Raw genomic sequence first — 22,933 nt, 5'->3', positions numbered from 1 at the left:
AGAGAGATGCACTACTACCCAGAGCATGTCTGGAATCTAGAGAGAGAGAGACCCTCTACTACCCAGAGCATGTCTGGAATCTAGAGAGAGAGACCCTCTACTACCCAGAGCATGTCTGGAATCTAGAGAGAGATGCACTACTACCCAGAGCATGTCTGGAATCTAGAGAGAGAGACCCTCTACTACCCAGAGCATGTCTGGAATCTAGAGAGAGAGACCCTCTACTACCCAGAGCATGTCTGGAATCTAGAGAGAGATGCACTACTACCCAGAGCATGTCTGGAATCTAGAGAGAGAGAGATGCACTACTACCCAGAGCATGTCTGGAATCTAGAGAGAGAGAGACCCTCTACTACCCAGAGCATGTCTGGAATCTAGAGAGAGAGAGACCCTCTACTACCCAGAGCATGTCTGGAATCTAGAGAGAGATGCACTACTACCCAGAGCATGTCTGGAATCTAGAGAGAGAGAGACCCTCTACTACCCAGAGCATGTCTGGAATCTAGAGAGAGAGAGACCCTCTACTACCCAGAGCATGTCTGGAATCTAGAGAGAGAGAGACCCTCTACTACCCAGAGCATGTCTGGAATCTAGAGAGAGAGAGACCCTCTACTACCCAGAGCATGTCTGGAATCTAGAGAGAGAGAGACCCTCTACTACCCAGAGCATGTCTGGAATCTAGAGAGAGAGAGACCCTCTACTACCCAGAGCATGTCTGGAATCTAGAGAGAGAGAGATGCACTACTACCCAGAGCATGTCTGGAATCTAGAGAGAGAGAGACCCTCTACTACCCAGAGCATGTCTGGAATCTAGACAGAGAGAGACCCTCTACTACCCAGAGCATGTCTGGAATCTAGAGAGAGAGAGATGCACTACTACCCAGAGCATGTCTGGAATCTAGAGAGAGAGAGAGACCCTCTACTACCCAGAGCATGTCTGGAATCTAGAGAGAGAGAGATGCACTACTACCCAGAGCATGTCTGGAATCTAGAGAGAGAGAGATGCACTACTACCCAGAGCATGTCTGGAATCTAGAGAGAGAGACCCTCTACTACCCAGAGCATGTCTGGAATCTAGAGAGAGAGAGACCCTCTACTACCCAGAGCATGTCTGGAATCTAGAGAGAGATGCACTACTACCCAGAGCATGTCTGGAATCTAGAGAGAGAGAGAGATGCACTACTACCCAGAGCATGTCTGGAATCTAGAGAGAGAGAGATGCACTACTACCCAGAGCATGTCTGGAATCTAGAGAGAGGGAGATGCACTACTACCCAGAGCATGTCTGGAATCTAGAGAGAGAGAGAGATGCACTACTACCCAGAGCATGTCTGGAATCTAGAGAGATGCACTACTACCCAGAGCATGTCTGGAATCGAGAAAGATGCACTACTACCCAGAGCATGTCTGGAATCGAGAGAGAGAGAGATGCACTACTACCCAGAGCATGTCTGGAATCTAGAGAGAGAGAGATGCACTACTACCCAGAGCATGTCTGGAATCTAGAGAGAGAGAGAGATGCACTACTACCCAGAGCATGTCTGGAATCTAGAGAGAGAGAGAGAGAGATGCACTACTACCCAGAGCATGTCTGGAATCTAGAGAGAGAGAGAGATGCACTACTACCCAGAGCATGTCTGGAATCTAGAGAGAGAGAGATGCACTACTACCCAGGGCATGTCTGGAATCAAGAGAGAGAGAGAGAGAGAGACGCACTACTACCCAGAGCATGTCTGGAATCGAGAGAGAGAGAGAGATGCACTACTACCCAGAGCATGTCTGGAATCTAGAGAGAGAGATGCACTACTACCCAGAGCCTGTCTGAAATCTAGAGAGAGAGCGATGCACTACTACCCAGAGCATGTCTGGCATCTAGAGCGAGAGATGCACTACTACCCAGAGCCTGTCTGGAATCTAGAGAATCAATGAGCAGAGGAGAGGAGGAAGAGAGGAGGAAGAGAGGCGGCTCTGGTTGAGGAATAACTACTTCCATCAATACATGAAGACCTTCATTAGCCTTGTATTATTACCATGGTCCCAACTATAGGCCTCACTGCTTCAGCCAACTCCTCTGACTACTGACACGTGGCATGATTATATTACCACCCAAAAGGAGCAAAACAACTGGGCTTATAATTAGACACAGAGGACAACGTAGTAATTATTACGATTGAATTACAGTAACCAGAGAGCTTGGACACCGCTGTTAGAAAACTGTAATAAACTGGATTCAGTCCAGGGGGTGGAACTGGGAAGAGCCGCAGCAGTCCAGGGGGTGGAACTGGGAAGAGCCACAGCAGTCCAGGGGGTGGAACTGGGAAGCAGCCGCGGCAGTCCAGGGGGTGGAACTGGGAAGCAGCCGCGGCAGTCCAGGGGGTGGAACTGGGAAGCAGCCGCGGCAGTCCAGGGGGTGGAACTGGGAAGCAGCCGCGGCAGTCCAGGGGGTGGAACTGGGAAGCAGCCGCGGCAGTCCAGGGGGTGGAACTGGGAAGCAGCCGCGGCAGTCCACGGGGTGGAACTGGGAAGCAGCCGCGGCAGTCCAGGGGGTGGAACTGGGAAGCAACCGCGGCAGTCCAGGGGGTGGAACTGGGAAGAGCCGTAGCAGTATACATCCCAAATGGCACCATAGTCCCTGTTTAGTGCACTACTTTTGACCATGGCCAGATTGAATTGTCTTGTGTCCCAAATGGCACAGAGGCAGAGCCACTGTAGGCGGGGCCGTTTGGCATCTCATCAGAACCAGAGAACTGTCTAACGTTTTCAGATCACCAGCCAAATTACCCGTTGTTACCTGCCTGCTGCTACCTGTGGGAAGCAGCTCTTTAAGAGCAGCCAAAATAACAGCCTGATACGTGATCTCCATGCTCTGCTCTCTTTAGTCTCTGTACAAGACTAACCAGCTTCTACCCCCAAGCCTGAAGACTCCTGAACATCTAATCAAATGGCTACCCAGACTATTTGCATTGCCCCCCCCCCCCTCTTCTACACTGCTGCTACTCTCTGTTATTATCTATGCATAGTCACTTTAATAACTCTACCTACATGTACATATTACCTCGACTAACCGGTGCCCCCGCACATTGACTGTGTACCAGTACCCCCTGTATACAGCCTCGCTATTGTTATTTTACTGCTGCTCTTTAATTGTTATTTTCATTAGGTTTGATTTGATTGGGAGTCCCATAGGAGTCCCATAGGGGTCCCATAGGAGTCCCATAGGAGTCCCATAGGGGTCCCATCGGAGTCCCATCGGAGTCCCATAGGAGTCCCATAGGGGTCCCATCGGAGTCCCATCGGAGTCCCATAGGAGTCCCATCGGAGTCCCATCGGAGTCCCATCGGGCGGCACACAGTTGGCCCATAGGAGTCCCATAGGAGTCCCATAGGGGTCCCATCGGAGTCCCATAGGAGTCCCATAGGGGTCCCATCGGAGTCCCATCGGAGTCCCATAGGGGTCCCATCGGAGTCCCATCGGAGTCCCATCGGAGTCCCATCGGGGTCCCATAGGAGTCCCATAGGGGTCCCATCGGAGTCCCATAGGGGTCCCATCGGAGTCCCATCGGAGTCCCATCGGGGTCCCATCGGGGTCCCATAGGAGTCCCATAGGAGTCCCATAGGGGTCCCATAGGGGTCCCATCGGAGTCCCATCGGAGTCCCATCGGAGTCCCATCGGAGTCCCATCGGGCGGCACACAGTTGGCCCAGCGTGGTCCGGGTTCGGACGGTGGAGGCCTCATTGGAAATAAGAATTTGTTCTTAACTGATTTGCCAAGTTAAATATAATAAAAAATATCTGTTCATATTTAAAATGTAAATAATTAGTGGCTGCTTTTCAGAAATTACATGAAGGTTCTGACTGGAAAAAGAACAAAAACATGGATCAAAATATTAAAACACTGAGGACTAGAGTGAAAATGTTACCAGCTGTCAAAGTCCACACAGCAGAACCTGTGATGGTAAAAAATACATTTCAAAAATATAAAAAGTTTTTTATTGATAGTTACATATTGCGATATGGACGACATTATATAGATGCTTTGACTCCAAGTATCAATTTGTAAAAAAATAAGAAAAAACGGTATTTTTCATCGTAGAGCTCATTCTCTTTTTTAAATAGTGAGTCAACATGTTTTCAGCACCATTTCCATGACTGATGACTCATTTTCTCGTCTCTCCACAGCAGACATATTGTGAGCAATATGTTTAACATTAAATCACAATATATCTTGGCCAGGTCGCAGTTGTAAATGAGAACTTGTTCTCAACTAGCTTTCCTGGTTAAATTAAAAAGGTGAAATAAAATGTTAGTTTTTTAAAAATATATATATAGAATTGTGAAAGTCCCAATGCATACACTTTAAATAATGCCACCTTAATGTTTACACATCTTACAATAATCAGATCATGTGTATATACTATATTTTATACCATCCATTGCACCTTGCCTGTGCCGTGCCGCTCAGCCATCGCTCATCCATATATATATATACACACACACACACACATTGTCATTCACCCTTTTAGATGTGTGTATTAGGTAGCTGGAGAACGGTTAGATATTACTGCACAGTCGGAACTAGAAGCACAAGCATTTCTCTACACTCGCATTAACATCTGCTCACCATGTGTATGTGACCATTAACATCTGCTAACCATGTGTATGTGACCATTAACATCTGCTAACCATGTGTATGTAACCAATAACATCTGCTAACCATGTGTATGTGACCATTAACATCTGCTAACCATGTGTATGTGACCATTAACATCTGCTCACCATGTGTATGTGACCATTAACATCTGCTCACCATGTGTATGTGACCATTAACATCTGCTAACCATGTGTATGTAACCAATAACATCTGCTAACCATGTGTATGTGACCATTAACATCTGCTAACCATGTGTATGTGACCATTAACATCTGCTAACCATGTGTATGTGACCATTAACATCTGCTAACCATGTGTATGTGACCATTAACATCTGCTAACCATGTGTATGTGACAAATAAAATGATTTGAGTGTATCGACACCTCAGTATCGTGTTGATATAGTATAGTGAGGTCACTGGCAATTCAGCCCTATTCAGAACCTCAATATTGAGTCATATATATATTTGTATGTTATGCTGGTTGTGTGTGGACTGACTTCTCCACTACACACATCAACAAAACCACCCAGCCATAAGATCCAGCTCGACTGCCCTTTAAAGTAGACAGCACAGCTAAAGGCCTGCGGTTGGTTGTCTGATCCGTCACAGACACCCTGCCACGCCCAAACATTCACAGACACATTTCAAAGCCCACTGTCTCCCACTCCTCTGTGGCATAATAATAGTACAACAACAGCACGATATGTAGGGATACAGGTAACTGCCAAAATAAAGGAAACACCAACATTGTATGTCAAAGGGCACTGGGCCACCACGATCCGCCAGGACAGCTTCCATGTGCCTTGGCATAGATTCTACAAGGGGCTGGAACCAAACATTACATCATTTGCTGTTTTGTCGATGGAGGTGGAAAACGCTGTCTCAGTCACCGCTTCAGAATCTCCCGTAAGTGATGAACTGGGTTGAGATGTGGTGACTGGAATATGGTGGAACGTTAGATCTGGTGACAGACGGCAGGGGAATATGGTGACAGACGGCAGGGGAATATGGTGACAGACGGCAGGGGAATATGGTGACAGACGGCAGGGGAATATGGTGACAGACGGCAGGGGAATATGGTGACAGACGGCAGGGGAATATGGTGACAGACGGCAGGGGAATATGGTGACAGACGGCAGGGGAATACGGTGACAGACGGCAGGGGAATATGGTGACAGACGGCAGGGGAATATGGTGACAGACGGCAGGGGAATACGGTGACAGACGGCAGGGGAATATGGTGACAGACGGCAGGGGAATATGGTGACAGACGGCAGGGGAATATGGTGACAGACGGCAGGGGAATATGGTGACAGACGGCAGGGGAATATGGTGGAACGTCAGATCTGGTGACAGACGGCAGGGGAATATGGTGACAGGCGGCAGGGGAATATGGTGACAGGCGGCAGGGGAATATGGTGACAGACGGCAGGGGAATATGGTGACAGACGGCAGGGGAATATGGTGACAGGCGGCAGGGGAATATGGTGACAGACGGCAGGGGAATATGGTGGAACGTCAGATCTGGTGACAGACGGCAGGGGAATATGGTGACAGACGGCAGGGGAATATGGTGACAGACGGCAGGGGAATATGGTGACAGACGGCAGGGGAATATGGTGACAGACGGCAGGGGAATATGGTGACAGACGGCAGGGGAATATGGTGACAGACGGCAGGGGAATATGGTGGAACGTCAGATCTGGTGACAGACGGCAGGGGAATATGGTGAAACGTTAGATCTGGTGACAGACGGCAGGGGAATATGGTGACAGACGGCAGGGGAATATGGTGACAGACGGCAGGGGAATATGGTGACAGACAGCAGGGGAATATGGTGACAGACAGCAGGGGAATATTTATTTATTTATTTTACCTTTATTTAACCAGGTAGGCAAGTTGAGAACAAGTTCTCATTTACAATTGCGACCTGGCCAAGATAAAGCAAAGCAGTTCGACAGATACAACAACACAGAGTTACACATGGAGTAAAAAAACATACAGTCAATAATAAAGTATAAACAAGTCTATATACAATGTGAGCAAATGAGGTGAGAAGGGAGGTAAAGGCAAAAAAGGCCTTGGTGGCAAGGTAAATACAATATAGCAAGTAAAACACTGGAATGGTAGTTTTGCAATGGAAGAATGTGCAAAGTAGAAATAAAAATAATGGGGTGCAAAGGAGCAAAATAAATAAATAAATTAAATACAGTTGGGAAAGAGGTAGTTGATAGGGCTAAATTATAGGTGGGCTATGTACAGGTGCAGTAATCTGTGAGCTGCTCTGACAGTTGGTGCTTAAAGCTAGTGAGGGAGATAAGTGTTTCCAGTTTCAGAGATTTTTGTAGTTCGTTCCAGTCATTGGCAGCAGAGAACTGGAAAGAGAGGCGGCCAAAGAAAGAATTGGTTTTGGGGGTGACTAGAGAGATATACCTGCTGGAGCGTGTGCTACAGGTGGGAGATGCTATGGTGACCAGCGAGCTGAGATAAGGGGGGACTTTACCTAGCAGGGTCTTGTAGATGACATGGAGCCAGTGGGTTTGGCGACGAGTATGAAGCGAGGGCCAGCCAACGAGAGCGTACAGGTCGCAATGGTGGGTAGTATATGGGGCTTTGGTGACAAAACGGATTGCACTGTGATAGACTGCATCCAATTTGTTGAGTAAGGTATTGGAGGCTATTTTGTAAATTACATCGCCAAAGTCGAGGATTGGTAGGATGGTCAGTTTTACAAGGGTATGTTTGGCAGCATGAGTGAAGGATGCTTTGTTGCGAAATAGGAAGCCAATTCTAGATTTAACTTTGGATTGGAGATGTTTGATATGGGTCTGGAAGGAGAGTTTACAGTCTAACCAGACACCTAAGTATTTGTAGTTGTCCACGTATTCTAAGTCAGAGCCGTCCAGAGTAGTGATGTTGGACAGGCGGGTAGGTGCAGGTAGCGATCGGTTGAAGAGCATGCATTTAGTTTTACTTGTATTTAAGAGCAATTGGAGGCCACGGAAGGAGAGTTGTATGGCATTGAAGCTTGCCTGGAGGGTTGTTAACACAGTGTCCAAAGAAGAGCCGGAAGTATACAGAATGGTGTCGTCTGCGTAGAGGTGGATCAGAGACTCACCAGCAGCAAGAGCGACCTCATTGATGTATACAGAGAAGAGAGTCGGTCCAAGAATTGAACCCTGTGGCACCCCCATAGAGACTGCCAGAGGTCCGGACAACAGACCCTCCGATTTGACACACTGAACTCTATCAGAGAAGTAGTTGGTGAACCAGGCGAGGCAATCATTTGAGAAACCAAGGCTGTTGAGTCTGCCGATGAGGATGTGGTGATTGACAGAGTCGAAAGCCTTGGCCAGATCAATGAATACGGCTGCACAGTAATGTTTCTTATCGATGGCGGTTAAGATATCGTTTAGGACCTTGAGCGTGGCTGAGGTGCACCCATGACCAGCTCTGAAACCAGATTGCATAGCAGAGAAGGTATGGTGAGATTCAAAATGGTCGGTAATCTGTTTGTTGACTTGGCTTTCGAAGACCTTAGAAAGGCATGGTAGGATAGATATAGGTCTGTAGCAGTTTGGGTCAAGAGTGTCCCCCCCTTTGAAGAGGGGGATGACCGCAGCTGCTTTCCAATCTTTGGGAATCTCAGACGACACGAAAGAGAGGTTGAACAGGCTAGTAATAGGGGTGGCAACAATTTCGGCAGATAATTTTAGAAAGAAAGGGTCCAGATTGTCTAGCCCGGCTGATTTGTAGGGGTCCAGATTTTGCAGCTCTTTCAGAACATCAGCTGAATGGATTTGGGAGAAGGAGAAATGGGGAAGGCTTGGGCGAGTTGCTGTTGGGGGTGCAGTGCTGTTGACAGGGATAGGAGTAGCCAGGTGGAAAGCATGGCCAGCAGTAGAAAAATGCTTATTGAAATTTTCAATTATGGTGGATTTATCAGTGGTGACAGTGTTTCCTATCTTCAGTGCAGTGGGCAGCTGGGAGGAGGTGTTCTTATTCTCCATGGACTTTACAGTGTCCCAGAACTTTTTTGAGTTAGTGTTGCAAGAAGCAAATTTCTGCTTGAAAAAGCTAGCCTTGGCTTTTCTAACTGCCTGTGTATAATGGTTTCTAGCTTCCCTGAACAGCTGCATATCACGGGCTGTTCGATGCTAATGCAGAACGCCATAGGATGTTTTTGTGTTGGTTAAGGGCAGTCAGGTCTGGGGAGAACCAAGGGCTATATCTGTTCCTGGTTCTAAATTTCTTGAATGGGGCATGTTTATTTAAGATGGTTAGGAAGGCATTTTTAAAAAATATCCAGGCATCCTCTACTGACGGGATGAGGTCAATATCCTTCCAGGATACCCCGGCCAGGTCGATTAGAAAGGCCTGCTCGCTGAAGTGTTTCAGGGAGCGTTTTACAGTGATGAGAGGAGGTCGTTTATGGTGACAGACGGCAGGGGAATATGGTGAAACGTCAGCAAGTTGAGCTGCTTTCGTCACTGAAGCTCCTGTCGAACGAGCCCCAACAAATCACCCCTCTTTCAGAGTCCCAGAGAACTCTTCTTCTATCCACGGTAGTCAAAATAGCAGGCGACTGGGCCTGGACAGCACTTTTAAACATGACCCTAAGCACCATGTTTATTCCATGCCTGTATGGAAGCACATGCTTTCAATATACTTTGTATCCCTCATTTACTCAAGTGTTTCCTTTTTTTGGCAGTTACCAGTAGATTTGTATACATGGTAGCGACTAGTCCGAGCCTGTGGTTATTTTGGTACGCGTGTTGCTCACGCGTGATGCGTGTGCGTATATGGCAGGATGGTGTAGCTAGGAGCACATGGCTGTCAGAACAGGGGAGCCTGCTACAGTGACATGGCCTGGTTCAGAGGAGCTGCTGCTTCACTATAGCACCAACACACACGCCTCTGGAGCATGTTCACCACCATATGACAGGATACACACACACACACACACAGAGAGAGCGCGAGACAGACACAGAGAGAGCGAGAGGGAGAGAGAGCGACAGAGAGAGCGACAGAGAGAGCGACAGAGACACAGAGAGCGCGAGCGACACAGAGAGAGTGAGCAAGTATGCGGGGTAGAGAAGGAGAGGGGGGAGCAGGAGAAAAACAGAGTGAGTGAGGCAGTGTATTATACTGTGATGCTGTTAATCCAGAGAGCTCTAGCTCCTCCACCCCCACCCCTCTCTCCACTCTACCATTTTACCAGTAGGACAGCAGGCCAGACAGTTATTCAAACCATGATCCGTGTGTGAGACAGAGGTCAGATGTGTCTAAACAGACAGTCAGAGTTTACCAAAACGGCGCTTAGGTGGTGGGCGTGGCAACGGGCGGAGCTGCTGAATTTGAAAGGGCCTTATCTTGATTATGTAGATTTGTTTATGGTTTTTTTAAAGCATCTTTAAGACAATTTCCTGCATTTCTATACATTTCTCCATGGCAAATGCTTTGTTTGTTTTGCTCAAACAGAAAATCAATACTGCTAAATTCATAGTTAACATGTTCTATTCTCCCTGACCGTCTAGCTTTTATTTGGGCGATGTTTGTTCTCAAAGATATTATAATAAAAACATTAAGGGTGCATTATAATTTCTTCATACTTTGTGACGGGTTTCAGTTTTAAATTCACACTGAAAAGCGTTTTTCCATCTCAAAAACAGATTGTGGGACTTCAGGCCCAAGGATTTCAATGACAGGAAACACCCTGCCAGTACACACAGAGAGCATGTGCCTCACAGCTGGAGAGGACATACAACCAGCCCCTAAAGTGAATAATCCACTAAATGTTATGAAACAAACAGTACAAATAGTGTAAGACAGAGACAAACAGAAACAGAATGGGAGAGAGAGAGGGTTTAATGTGACTCATAGTAGACTGGGAGAGCTCAGCAGTAGCTAGAATGCTCTGGGTTTCCCCCCAGCAGCTCCCAGTACTACACCACGGCTCAGTATCTCTACAGTCTGGAGAGGCTGCTAGCTCCTCACTAACAGGCCGCTGATGACCTAATCTAGGACAAGCTGACGCTCAGACTACGTATTACAGAGACTGAGCTTGCTGTGCATACAAACAAACCTCCAGTGTCACAGTGCATCGTCTAGTTATCTAGGCCAATCTGCCTGCACCCAAAACACCAGTTATAAGCACAGAGAGAGACCGATAGTCAACTGGAAAAGCCTGCAGGAAGTGTAGGAATATGATAGATTCATTTTGTATGCACACAAAGCAAGCAAGTGTTAAATATTTGCTCAAGGAGTACAGTTTTGTTCAAACATAATTAATTCCTGAGGAGAGGTGCATGACATTGAGAACACAGTTTCCCCCTGCACAGCATCTACACAGCATCAGTTTCCCCCTGCACAGCATCTGCACAGCATCAGTTTCCCCCTGCACAGCATCTACACAGCATCAGTTTCCCCCTGCACAGCATCTACACAGCATCAGTTTCCCCCTGCACAGCATCTGCACAGCATCAGTTTCCCCCTGCACAGCATCTACACAGCATCAGTTTCCCCCTGCACAGCATCTACACAGCATCAGTTTCCCCCTGCACAGCATCTACACAGCATCAGTATCTACACAGCATCAGTTTCCCCCTGCACAGCATCAGTTCCCCTCTGCACAGCATCTACACAGCATCAGTTCCCCTCTGCACAGCATCTACACAGCATCAGTATCTACACAGCATCAGTTTCCCCCTGCACAGCATCAGTTTCCCCCTGCACAGCATCTGCACAGCATCAGTTTCCCCCTGCACAGCATCTACACAGCATCAGTTTCCCCCTGCACAGCATCAGTTTCCCCTCTGCACAGCATCAGTTTCCCCTCTGCACAGCATCTACACAGCATCAGTTTCCCCCTGCACAGCATCAGTTTCCCCCTGCACAGCATCAGTTTCCCCTTGCACAGCTGAAGCAGCATTTGACAGAGCACCAAACAATGCCACTGAAATCGTTCCAAAATGGCAGAAATTGATCAACACCCTAAAGCCACATGAATGGAACTGACAGTGTGTGTGTTCCAAAATCCACAGTAAAATGTAAAATGAGTGGTGGGGGTGAAGAAGAGGAAGTCAATTAGCTGTGTTGTCACAGCCTGGGCTTGACTGCTGAACGCAAACATCCCTGGATGATTCCCAGACTGACACCGTCTGTCTGTCTGTCTGTCTAGTGGTGACATACTGACAGTCTGTCTGTCTGTCTTTCTAGTGGTGACATACTGACAGTCTGTCTGTCTGTCTGTCTAGTGGTGACATGCTGACAGTCTGTCTGTCTGTCTGTCTAGTGGTGACATACTGACACCGTGTCTGTCTGTCTAGTGGTGACATACTGACAGTCTGTCTGTCTGTCTGTCTATTGGTGACATGCTGACAGTCTGTCTGTCTGTCTGTCTAGTGGTGACATACTGACACCGTGTCTGTCTGTCTAGTGGTGACATGCTGACACCGTCTGTCTGTCTGTCTAGTGGTGACATGCTGACACCGTCTGTCTGTCTGTCTAGTGGTGACATGCTGACAGTCTGTCTGTCTGTCTGTCTAGTGGTGACATGCTGACAGTCTGTCTGTCTGTCTGTCTAGTGGTGACATGCTGACAGTCTGTCTGTCTGTCTAGTGGTGACATGCTGACAGTCTGTCTGTCTAGTGGTCTCTGGGTAATATAGGCCCTTAAAAAAACAGACACACAGTTGATGACAAACATCCTCAAAGCTCAGTGTGACCATTACACTAAAGCAGCCATGTTTTTCCTATTGATTTCCAATTGTTGTTTTTCCTTTTAATCCTACTTCTCTGTCTCCGCCATGACACAGCGCACTGCCTCTGTTGAGTAATACGCTGATCCTCAACACACGGGGCTGTCAGTGGTGCGTACTGAGACCCCTCCTGTACTCCCTGTTCACCCACGACTCCAACACCATGACACAGCGCTGATCCTCAACACACGGGGCTCTCAGTGGTGCGTACTGAGACCCCTCCTGTACTCCCTGTTCACCCACGACTCCAACACCATGACACAGCGCTGATCCTCAACACACGGGGCTCTCAGTGGTGCGTACTGAGACCCCTCCTGTACTCCCTGTTCACCCATGACTCCAACACCATTAAGTTTGCTGACGACACGACGGTGGAAGTCCAGAACACCGATGAGACAGCCTATAGGGAGGAGGTAAGTGACCTGGCAGTGTGGTGCCACGACAACCTCACCCTCAACGTCAGCAAGACAAAGGGAGTGGAGTGGGTCGAGACGAGCACGCCCCCATTCTCATCGACGGGAGTGGAGTGGGTCGAGACGAGCACGCACCCATTCTCATCGACGGGAGTGGAGTGGGTCGAGACGAGCACGCCCCCATTCTCATCGACGGGAGTGGAGTGGGTCGAGACGAGCACGCCCCCATTCTCATCGAAGGGAGTGGAGTGGGTCGAGACGAGCACGCCCCCATTCTCATCGACGGGAGAGGAGTGGGTCGAGAACTTCAGTTTCTTCTGTGTCCACATCACTAAGGAATTATCACCAACCCAGTCGTGAAGAAGGCACGACAACAGAGGCTGAAAAGATTTGGCATGGGTTCTCAGATCCTCAACAAGTTCTACAGCTGCACCACAGAGAGCATCTTGGCTGGCTGGATCACCGCCTGGTATGGCAACAGCTTGGCAATCCGACCGCAAGGCTCTACAGAGGGTAGTGCTCTACAGAGGGTAGTGCTCTACAGAGGGTAGTGCTCTACAGAGAGTAGTGCTCTACAGAGAGTAGTGCTCTACAGAGGGTAGTGCATACAGCCCAGTACGTCACTGAGCTCCCTGTCATCCAGGACCTCTATACCAGGTGGATGAGACAGCGCCGGGCGGAGTGAGTCCCGGACGAGACAGCGCCGGGCGGAGTGAGTCCCGGACGAGACAGCGCCGGGCGGAGTGAGTCCCGGACGAGACAGCGCCGGGCGGAGTGAGTCCCGGACGAGACAGCGCCGGGCGGAGTGAGTCCCGGACGAGACAGCGCCGGGCGGAGTGAGTCCCGGACGAGACAGCGCCGGGCGGAGTGAGTCCCGGACGAGACAGCGCCGGGCGGAGTGAGTCCCGGACGAGACAGCGCCGGGTGGACCTGGAATCCTGTCCTTTCTACTCACAATTCCATCTTAAAACACACTACATAACATATCTAAACACACTACATAACATATCTAAACACACTCCACACTATACAGTGCCTTGCGAAAGTATTCGGCCCCCTTGAACTTTGCGACCTTTTGCCACATTTCAGGCTTCAAACATAAAGATATAAAACTGTATTTTTTTGTGAAGAATCAACAACAAGTGGGACACAATCATGAAGTGGAACGACATTTATTGGATATTTCAAACTTTTTTAAATCAAAAACTGAAAAATTGGGCGTGCAAAATTATTCAGCCCCCTTAAGTTAATACTTTGTAGCGCCACCTTTTGCTGCGATTACAGCTGTAAGTCACTTGGGGTATGTCTCTATCAGTTTTGCACATCGAGAGACTGACATTTTTTCCCATTCCTCCTTGCAAAACAGCTCGAGCTCAGTGAGGTTGGATGGAGAGCATTTGTGAACAGCAGTTTTCAGTTCTTTCCACAGATTCTCGATTGGATTCAGGTCTGGACTTTGACTTGGCCATTCTAACACCTGGATATGTTTATTTTTGAACCATTCCATTGTAGATTTTGCTTTATGTTTTGGATCATTGTCTTGTTGGAAGACAAATCTCCGTCCCAGTCTCAGGTCTTTTGCAGACTCCATCAGGTTTTCTTCCAGAATGGTCCTGTATTTGGTTCCATCCATCTTCCCATCAATTTTAACCATCTTCCCTGTCCTTGCTGAAGAAAAGCAGGCCCAAACCATGATGCTGCCACCACCATGTTTGACAGTGGGGATGGTGTGTTCAGCTGTGTTGCTTTTACGCCAAACATAACGTTTTGCATTGTTGCCAAAAAGTTCAATTTTGGTTTCATCTGACCAGAGCACCTTCTTCCACATGTTTGGTGTGTCTCCCAGGTGGCTTGTGGCAAACTTTAAATGACACGTTTTATGGCTATCTTTAAGAAATGGCTCTCTTCTTGCCACTCTTCCATAAAGGCCAGATTTGTGCAATATACGACTGATTGTTGTCCTATGGACAGAGTCTCCCACCTCAGCTGTAGATCTCTGCAGTTCATCCAGAGTGATCATGGGCCTCTTGGCTGCATCTCTGATCAGTCTTCTCCTTGTATGAGCTGAAAGTTTAGAGGGACGGCCAGGTCTTGGTAGCTTTGCCGTGGTCTGATACTCCTTCCATTTCAATATTATCGCTTGCACAGTGCTCCTTGGGATGTTTAAAGCTTGGGAAATCTTTTTGTATCCAAATCCGGCTTTAAACTTCTTCACAACAGTATCTCGGACCTGCCTGGTGTGTTGCTTGTTCTTCATGATGCTCTCTGCGCTTTTAACTGACCTCTGAGACTATCACAGTGCAGGTGCATTTATACGGAGACTTGATTACACACAGGTGGATTGTATTTATCATCATTAGTCATTTAGGTCAACATTGGATCATTCAGAGATCCTCACTGAACTTCTGGAGAGAGTTTGCTGCACTGAAAGTAAAGGGGCTGAATAATTTTGCACGCCCAATTTTTCAGTTTTTGATTTGTTAATAAAGTTTGAAATATCCAATAAATGTCGTTCCACTTCATGATTGTGTCCCACTTGTTGTTGATTCTTCACAAAAAAATACAGTTTTATATCTTTATGTTTGAAGCCTGAAATGTGGAAAAGGTTGCAAAGTTCAAGGGGGCCGAATACTTTCGCAAGGCACTGTATATACACACACTACATAACATATATAAAACACACTACATAACATATATATAAAACACACTACATAACATATATAAACACACTACATAACATATAGTGACTGTACTGAAGACTGCTAGGTGGTATTAGCAGAGGCTCACTCCTAGGTCTCCCTCCTGCTAGGACTGATCAGCACCACACAGGAAGGGCAGCCTGCTCCGTTTCCTGTCCCCAGTCAGAGAGACAGACACAGGCCTGAGACTCCCAGCTCAGCCTCTCACACAGAGACCAGGCTCAGTGACACTGCAGTGCAGTAGTAGTAGTAGTAGTAGTCACCACACTATGAAAATTAATACTCACTATCCTACACATTCTGCCGTGGATTCTGCTGTCTGAGTGACTCAAACATCACGGAGGGCACCATGCCTTGACAAACACACTCCTGAAAGCACCATTTTTAAAATGGGAGATTCTCCCTGACTGTCTAGCTTTTATTTTGGTGATTGTTAGTTCACAAATATAATCTTATTTAAAAATATATATCCATTATATTTTCTAAATACCTCATCTTTTTTTAAACTTTTGAACATAGTGTAGGTGGCCCGAAAATAAACACTTCAACGACTCGCCCAACTATTTTCTCTATATGTGTATATATGTGTGTGTGTGTGTGTGTGTGTACACAAGGGGCAAAAGAGAGGGAAATCTGAGTCTGTGTTGCCTTGCTGCAATAGTCAAGCTCCTCACTGTTAGTCCTCAGCTGGGGTGTAGAGCCATGACCTTTACAGCAGACTGGAGTTGTGCTGAAAGGCTCTGCCCGACACACAGTCAGTGTAGTGGTCATATTGATAGAGGGGGCTGGGGTACAGCATTAAGAGCAGTCAGACACACACAGAAAGAGGGGTCAGGGCCACTGTACTAAGCAGACCACCAGTCATAGTGTTAGGACTGTGCACAGGTCTGTCGGTGCAAATGATTCAGCACAGCCAACAATATACTGGCTACCTCTTTCATCATGTTAACCAGAGTAATACACAGTGCCCTCTGCTAACACACACACCACAAATACACAGTGCCCTCTGCTAACACACACACACCACAAATACACAGTGCCCTCTGCTAACACACACACCACAAATACACAGTGCCCTCTGCTAACACACACACCACAAATACACAGTGCCCTCTGCTAACACACACACCACAAATACACAGTGCCCTCTGCTAACACACACACACCACAAATTAATCTGTTGACTTTTGAATGTGCATACACACATACAATGTTGGGTGTGTGTACATATTGGTACACTGGTATGGCTGAAGGACAGACAGGTAGGTATAAATAGCAGCAGAGTAAACTGATACAGACCTCTGCTCTGTCAGCCTCACGTCACATTAACACAACACCCTCTGACTGGCTGGGAGGCTTCCCTCTGACTGACCGACTGACTGGCTGGGAGGCTTCCCTCCGACTGACTGGCTGGCTGGGAGGCTTCCCACCGACTGACTGGCTGGCTGGGAGGCTTCCCACCGACTGACTGGCTGGGAGGCTTCCCTCCGACTGACTGGCTGGCTGGGAGGCTTCCCTCCGACTGACTGGCTGGCTGGGAGGCTTCCCTCCGACTGACTGGCTGGCTGGGAGGCTTCCCTCCGACTGACTGGCTGGCTGGGAGGCTTCCCTCCGACTGACTGGCTGGCTGGGAGGCTTCCCTCCGACTGACTGGCTGGCTGGGAGGCTTCCCTCCGACTGACTGGCTGGCTGGGAGGCTTCCCTCCGACTGACTGGCTGGGAGGCTTCCCTCCGACTGACTGGCTGGGAGGCTTCCCTCCGACTGACTGGCTGGGAGGCTTCCCTCCGACTGACTGGCTGGGAGGCTTCCCTCCGACTGACTGGCTGGGAGGCTTCCCTCCGACTGACTGGCTGGGAGGCTTCCCTCCGACTGACTGGCTGGGAGGCTTCCCTCCGACTGACTGGCTGGGAGGCTTCCCTCCGACTGACTGGCTGGGAGGCTTCCCTCCGACTGACTGGCTGGGAGGCTTCCCTCCTACTGACTGGCTGGGAGGCTTCCCTCCTACTGACTGGCTGGGAGGCTTCCCTCCTGACTCCACCACCCGCTGGGAAGCTTCCCTCTGACTACACCACCCGCTGGGAGGCTTCCCTCCTGACTCCACCACCCGCTGGGAGGCTTCCCTCTGACTCCACCACCCGCTGGGAGGCTTCCCTCTGACTCCACCACCCGCTGGGAGGCTTCCCTCTGACTCCACCACCCGCTGGGAGGCTTCCCGCTGACTCCACCACCCGCTGGGAGGCTTCCCTCTGACTCCACCACCCGCTGGGAGGCTTCCCTCTGACTCCACCACCCGCTGGGAGGCTTCCCTCTGACTCCACCACCCGCTGGGAGGCTTCCCTCTGACTCCACCACCCGCTGGGAGGCTTCCCTCTGACTCCACCACCCGCTGGGAGGCTTCCCTCTGACTCCACCACCCGCTGGGAGGCTTCCCTCTGACTCCACCACCCGCTGGGAGGCTTCCCTCTGACTCCACCACCCGCTGGGAGGCTTCCCTCTGACTCCACCACCCGCTGGGAGGCTTCCCTCTGACTCCACCACCCGCTGGGAGGCTTCCCTCTGACTCCACCACCCGCTGGGAGGCTTCCCTCTGACTCCACCACCCGCTGGGAGGCTTCCCTCTGACTCCACCACCCGCTGGGAGGCTTCCCTCTGACTCCACCACTGACTGGCTGCCTGACTGACTAGCTGTCTGGACATTGAGCGATCGTTTTACAGACATGGGAAGCCACTCTAACAGTCTAAATAAATAAAACTCTGGCTGCCCGGCACGCTGCCCGGCACGCTGCCAGACTCGCTGGATCATGTCATGGGCATTGTGTAAGGTCAGGAAAATGGCAGCAGGGTCTTGGCAGTTCATTCCCACCACACCAGTCATTACAGCCTATTTAAAAGCAGGTTGAGGAGAGGGCACGCTGCTAGTTAAAAGACAGATGCAGCTACCACTGATAATATAGCACAATTATTACATCATTATTGCTATTACACAACTATGAATAATTTGGCAGCACTTAGGCCAGTCTTTGTCACAGATATATAGGACAACATCAGATATGAATAGCTTAGGCTGGCTCACAGTGGGCTAAATGTGTCCAAAACATACGTTGATTCACATGGGAGGGGAAGAGAAGAGAGAGAGAGACCGAGAGAGATGGAGAGAGATGGAGAGAGAGGGAGCGAGAGGGAGACCGAGAGAGATGGAGAGAGAGAATCATAAGACAGCCATCTGTCTCAGCTAAACTCTGAATCGGAGAACAGGAGTCTGTTTGTGTGACTGAACCAACTAGTGAACACAGCCTACTCTCAGGGCCCCTCCCTCCCAAATAGCACCCTATTCCCTATATAGTGCACTACCCTGGTCAGAAACACTATAAAGGGAATAGCGTGCCATTAGGGATCAGCCAACTCTACCATCGCTTCAGCAGCTGTTCCAGTTAAAGGCTTTGGTCACAGGCTGAGTATTTTGGACCCTGGTTCTAGCCTAGCCCTGCCACTCTAGGCCCTGGTTACAGCCCTGTCCTGCCACTCTGGGCCCTGGTTACAGCCCTGCCCTGCCACTCTGGGCCCTGGTTACAGCCCTGCCCTGCCACTCTGGGCCCTGGTTACAGCCTAGCCCTGCCACTCTGGGCCCTGGTTACAGCCCTGCCCTGCCACTCTGGGCCCTGGTTACAGCCCTGCCCTGCCACTCTGGGCCCTGGTTACAGCCCTGCCCTGTCACTCTGGGCCCTGGTTACAGCCCTGCCCTGCCACTCTGGGCCCTGGTTACAGCCCTGCCCTGCCACTCTGGGCCCTGGTTACAGCCCTGCCCTGCCACTCTGGGCCCTGGTTACAGCCCTGCCCTGCCACTCTGGGCCCTGGTTACAGCCCTGCCCTGCCACTCTGGGCCCTGGTTACAGCCCTGCCCTGCCACTCTGGGCCCTGGTTACAGCCCTGCCCTGCCACTCTGGGCCCTGGTTACAGCCCTGCCCTGCCACTCTGGGCCCTGGTTACAGCCCTGCCCTGCCACTCTGGGCCCTGGTTACAGCCCTGCCCTGCCACTCTGGGCCCTGGTTACAGCCCTGCCCTGCCACTCTGGGCCCTGGTTACAGCCCTGCCACTCTGGGCCCTGGTTACAGCCCTGCCCTGCCACTCTGGGCCCTGGTTACAGCCCTGTCCTGCCACTCTGGGCCCTGGTTACAGCCCTGCCCTGCCACTCTGGGCCCTGGTTATAGCCTAGCCCTGCCACTCTGGGCCCTGGTTACGGCCCTGGTTACAGCCCTGTCACTCTGGGCCCTGGTTACGGCCCTGGTTACAGCCCTGCCACTCTGGGCCCTGGTTACAGCCTAGCCCTGCCACTCTGGGCCCTGGTTACAGCCTAGCCCTGCCACTCTGGGCCCTGGTTACAGCCCTGCCACTCTTGGCCCTGGTTACAGCCCTGCCACTCTTGGCCCTGGTTACAGCCCTGCCACTCTTGGCCCTGGTTATACGGCTAACTTGGGTCTGGAGTTTATCCTGGTCAGGTGATGAGGTAAAGTAAAACTCCTGTCCCTAACTAGTTTCCAGTTCTGATGCTCTAGGGGAGACACCCTGCCTGTACAACAGTAAGGAGGAAACCCTGAATGTAGCTACTCTTTATACTGAGCCCTGGTCAACAGTAGTACACTAGACAGGGTGAATGGTCAACACCTAGACAGGGACCAGGATGAATGGTCAACAGTAGACAGGGACCAGGGTGAATGGTCAACAGTAGACAGGGACCAGGGTGAATGGTCAACAGTAGACAGGGACCAGGGTGAATGGTCAACAGTAGACAGGGACCAGGGTGAATGGTCAACAGTAGACAGGGACCAGGGTGACTGGTCAACAGTAGACAGACAGGGACCAGGGTGACTGGTCAACAGTAGACAGACAGGGACCAGGGTGACTGGTCAACAGTAGACAGACAGGGACCAGGGTGACTGGTCAACAGTAGACAGACAGGGACCAGGGTGACTGGTCAACAGTAGACAGACAGGGACCAGGGTGAATGGTCAACAGTAGACAGGGACCAGGGTGAATGGTCAACAGTAGACAGGGACCAGGGTGAATGGTCAACAATAGACAGGGTCCAGGGTGAATGGTCAACAGTGGTACACTAAACAGGGACCATTTGAAACAACCATGTCACATCATTATCAACATACCTTTCTGAAGGAGCTTCACCTCTCCGTTCTCCCTCTTGATCTCATTCATCACTTTGTGTTTCTTCTGCTTCTTCGTCTTGTCCTTACTGGTGTGGTCTGACAGAGAGGGGAGGACAGAGAGAAGTTAGGGTGAGGCCTTGAGGGTCATTTCAGGAGAGGGGCAGGTTATGGTACAGTAGATATAAAGAAAGACTCACTCTCCACAGAAATTTAGCCTGCATCCTAAATGAGAATGGCACCCTATTCCCTAATGGCCCTGGTCAAGAGTAATGCAGAAATGGCACCCTATTCCCTAATGGCCCCGGTTTAGAATAATGCAGAAATGGCACCCTATTCCCTACATATGGAACCCTATTCCCTAATGGCCCTGGTCAAGAGTAATGCAGAAATGGCACCCTATTCCCTAATGGCCCTGGTCTAGAATAATGCAGAAATGGCACCCTATTCCCTACATATGGAACCCTATTCCCTAATGGCCCTGGTCTAGAATAATGCAGAAATGGCACCCTATCCCCTACATATGGAACCCTATTCCCTAATGGCCCTGGTCAAGAGTAATGCAGAAATGGCACCCTATTCCCTAATGGCCCTGGTCTAGAGTAATGCAGGGTATAGGGTGTCATTTGGGACGCAGCCTGACTCTGTAATTTACTGATTCCCAACTGCTTTCCAGTCTGAAGGACGACAGGATCACACAAAGACAGACAGACAGACTCTGTAATTTACTGATTCCCAACTGCTTTCCAGTCTGAAGGACGACAGGATCACACAAAGACAGACAGACTGACTCTGTAATTTACTGATTCCCAACTGCTTTCCAGTCTGAAGGACGACAGGATCACACAAAGACAGACAGACTGACTCTGTAATTTACTGATTCCCAACTGCTTTCCAGTCTGAAGGACGACAGGATCACACAAAGACAGACAGACTTTTTTACAAGACAGGCCATCGCTGACATCTGTGGAAAGCAATTTAAGGACGTTGCTGAAATGCGATCCCTTAAGATTTTCAGCTGTTAAAAACACACAGGACAACGTAATTAGTGGTATCACTCTGATGACTACTTGATCGGTAGCTAGCATGATTATACAGATCGGCATTATTGGACAGTTTCACAAACGGCAGGTGGAAAAGTATTAATGCCAATTGACAGAAACTGCAGTAAAATGTCAAACTGCAATGAACATGATCAAAATAGTATTATATGAAAATGATTATAATCTAGGACTAGCCATTTATGAACTCGTCGTAGGTGAGAAGCTCAGTGGAGAAAAGGGCCCTGAAACAGCAAGGTAAAATCCAATTAAAAAGACAAAAAGGCAGAAATAGTAGTAACCCATCACAGTAAGTCAGTAATCACACCGTACCCGTCATCATCACATCTACAGTCAAACACTCAGAGGAACTGAAGAGACAAGTTACCGTGAGGGAACTATAAATGCTTCCCCAAGACGGCAGCAAGTCTGGAACCAACAGGACCCTGAACAGCTTCTTCCCCCAGGCCATAAGACTGATAAATAGTTCACCCTGAACAGCTTCTTCCCCCAGGCCATAAGACTGATAAATAGTTCACCCTGAACAGCTTCTTCCCCCAGGCCATAAGACTGATAAATAGTTCACCCTGAACAGCTTCTTCCCCCAGGCCATAAGACTGATAAATAGTTCACCAAACAGCTTCTTCCCCCGAGCCATAAGACTGATAAATAGTTCACCCTGAACAGCTTCTTCCCCCAGGCCATAAGACTGATAAATAGTTAACCCTGAACAGCTTCTTCCCCCAGGCCATAAGACTGATAAATAGTTCACCCTGAACAGCTTCTTCCCCCAGGCCATAAGACTAATAAATAGTTCACCCTGAACAGCTTCTTCCCCCAGGCCACAAGACTGATAAATAGTTCACCAAACAGCTTCTTCCCCCGAGCCATAAGACTGATAAATAGTTCACCCTGAACAGCTTCTTCCCCCAGGCCATAAGACTGATAAATAGTTAACCCTGAACAGCTTCTTCCCCCAGGCCATAAGACTGATAAATAGTTCACCCTGAACAGCTTCTTCCCCCAGGCCATAAGACTGATAAATAGTTCACCCTGAACAGCTTCTTTCCCCAGGCCATAAGACTGATAAATAGTTCACCCTGAACAGCTTCTTTCCCCAGGCCATAAGACTGATAAATAGTTCACCCTGAACAGCTTCTTCCCCCAGGCCATAAGACTGATAAATAGTTCACCCTGAACAGCTTCTTCCCCC

The 22,933-nt window shown here is 49.4% G+C and overlaps 1 protein-coding gene across 5 annotated transcripts in view; it reads right to left on the bottom strand.

Annotated features, from left to right (window-relative positions):
• The window catches only part of LOC110515111, a 183,354-nt gene that overhangs the window by 64,919 nt on the left and 95,502 nt on the right, over positions 1-22,933 (bottom strand). For all 5 annotated transcript variants that reach the window (XM_036945281.1, XM_036945283.1, XM_036945284.1 and 2 more), the window contains one exon: positions 20,684-20,779. In XM_036945281.1, the coding sequence (XP_036801176.1) occupies positions 20,684-20,779 (96 nt within the window). The remainder of the gene's footprint in view (positions 1-20,683; positions 20,780-22,933) is intronic.

Source organism: Oncorhynchus mykiss, chromosome 15, assembly GCF_013265735.2.
Source record: "Oncorhynchus mykiss isolate Arlee chromosome 15, USDA_OmykA_1.1, whole genome shotgun sequence".
Classification (NCBI taxonomy): Eukaryota; Metazoa; Chordata; class Actinopteri; order Salmoniformes; family Salmonidae; genus Oncorhynchus; species Oncorhynchus mykiss.
Note: the sequence above shows the minus strand (reverse complement) of the source record. Positions and strands in the feature narration are given on the sequence as shown.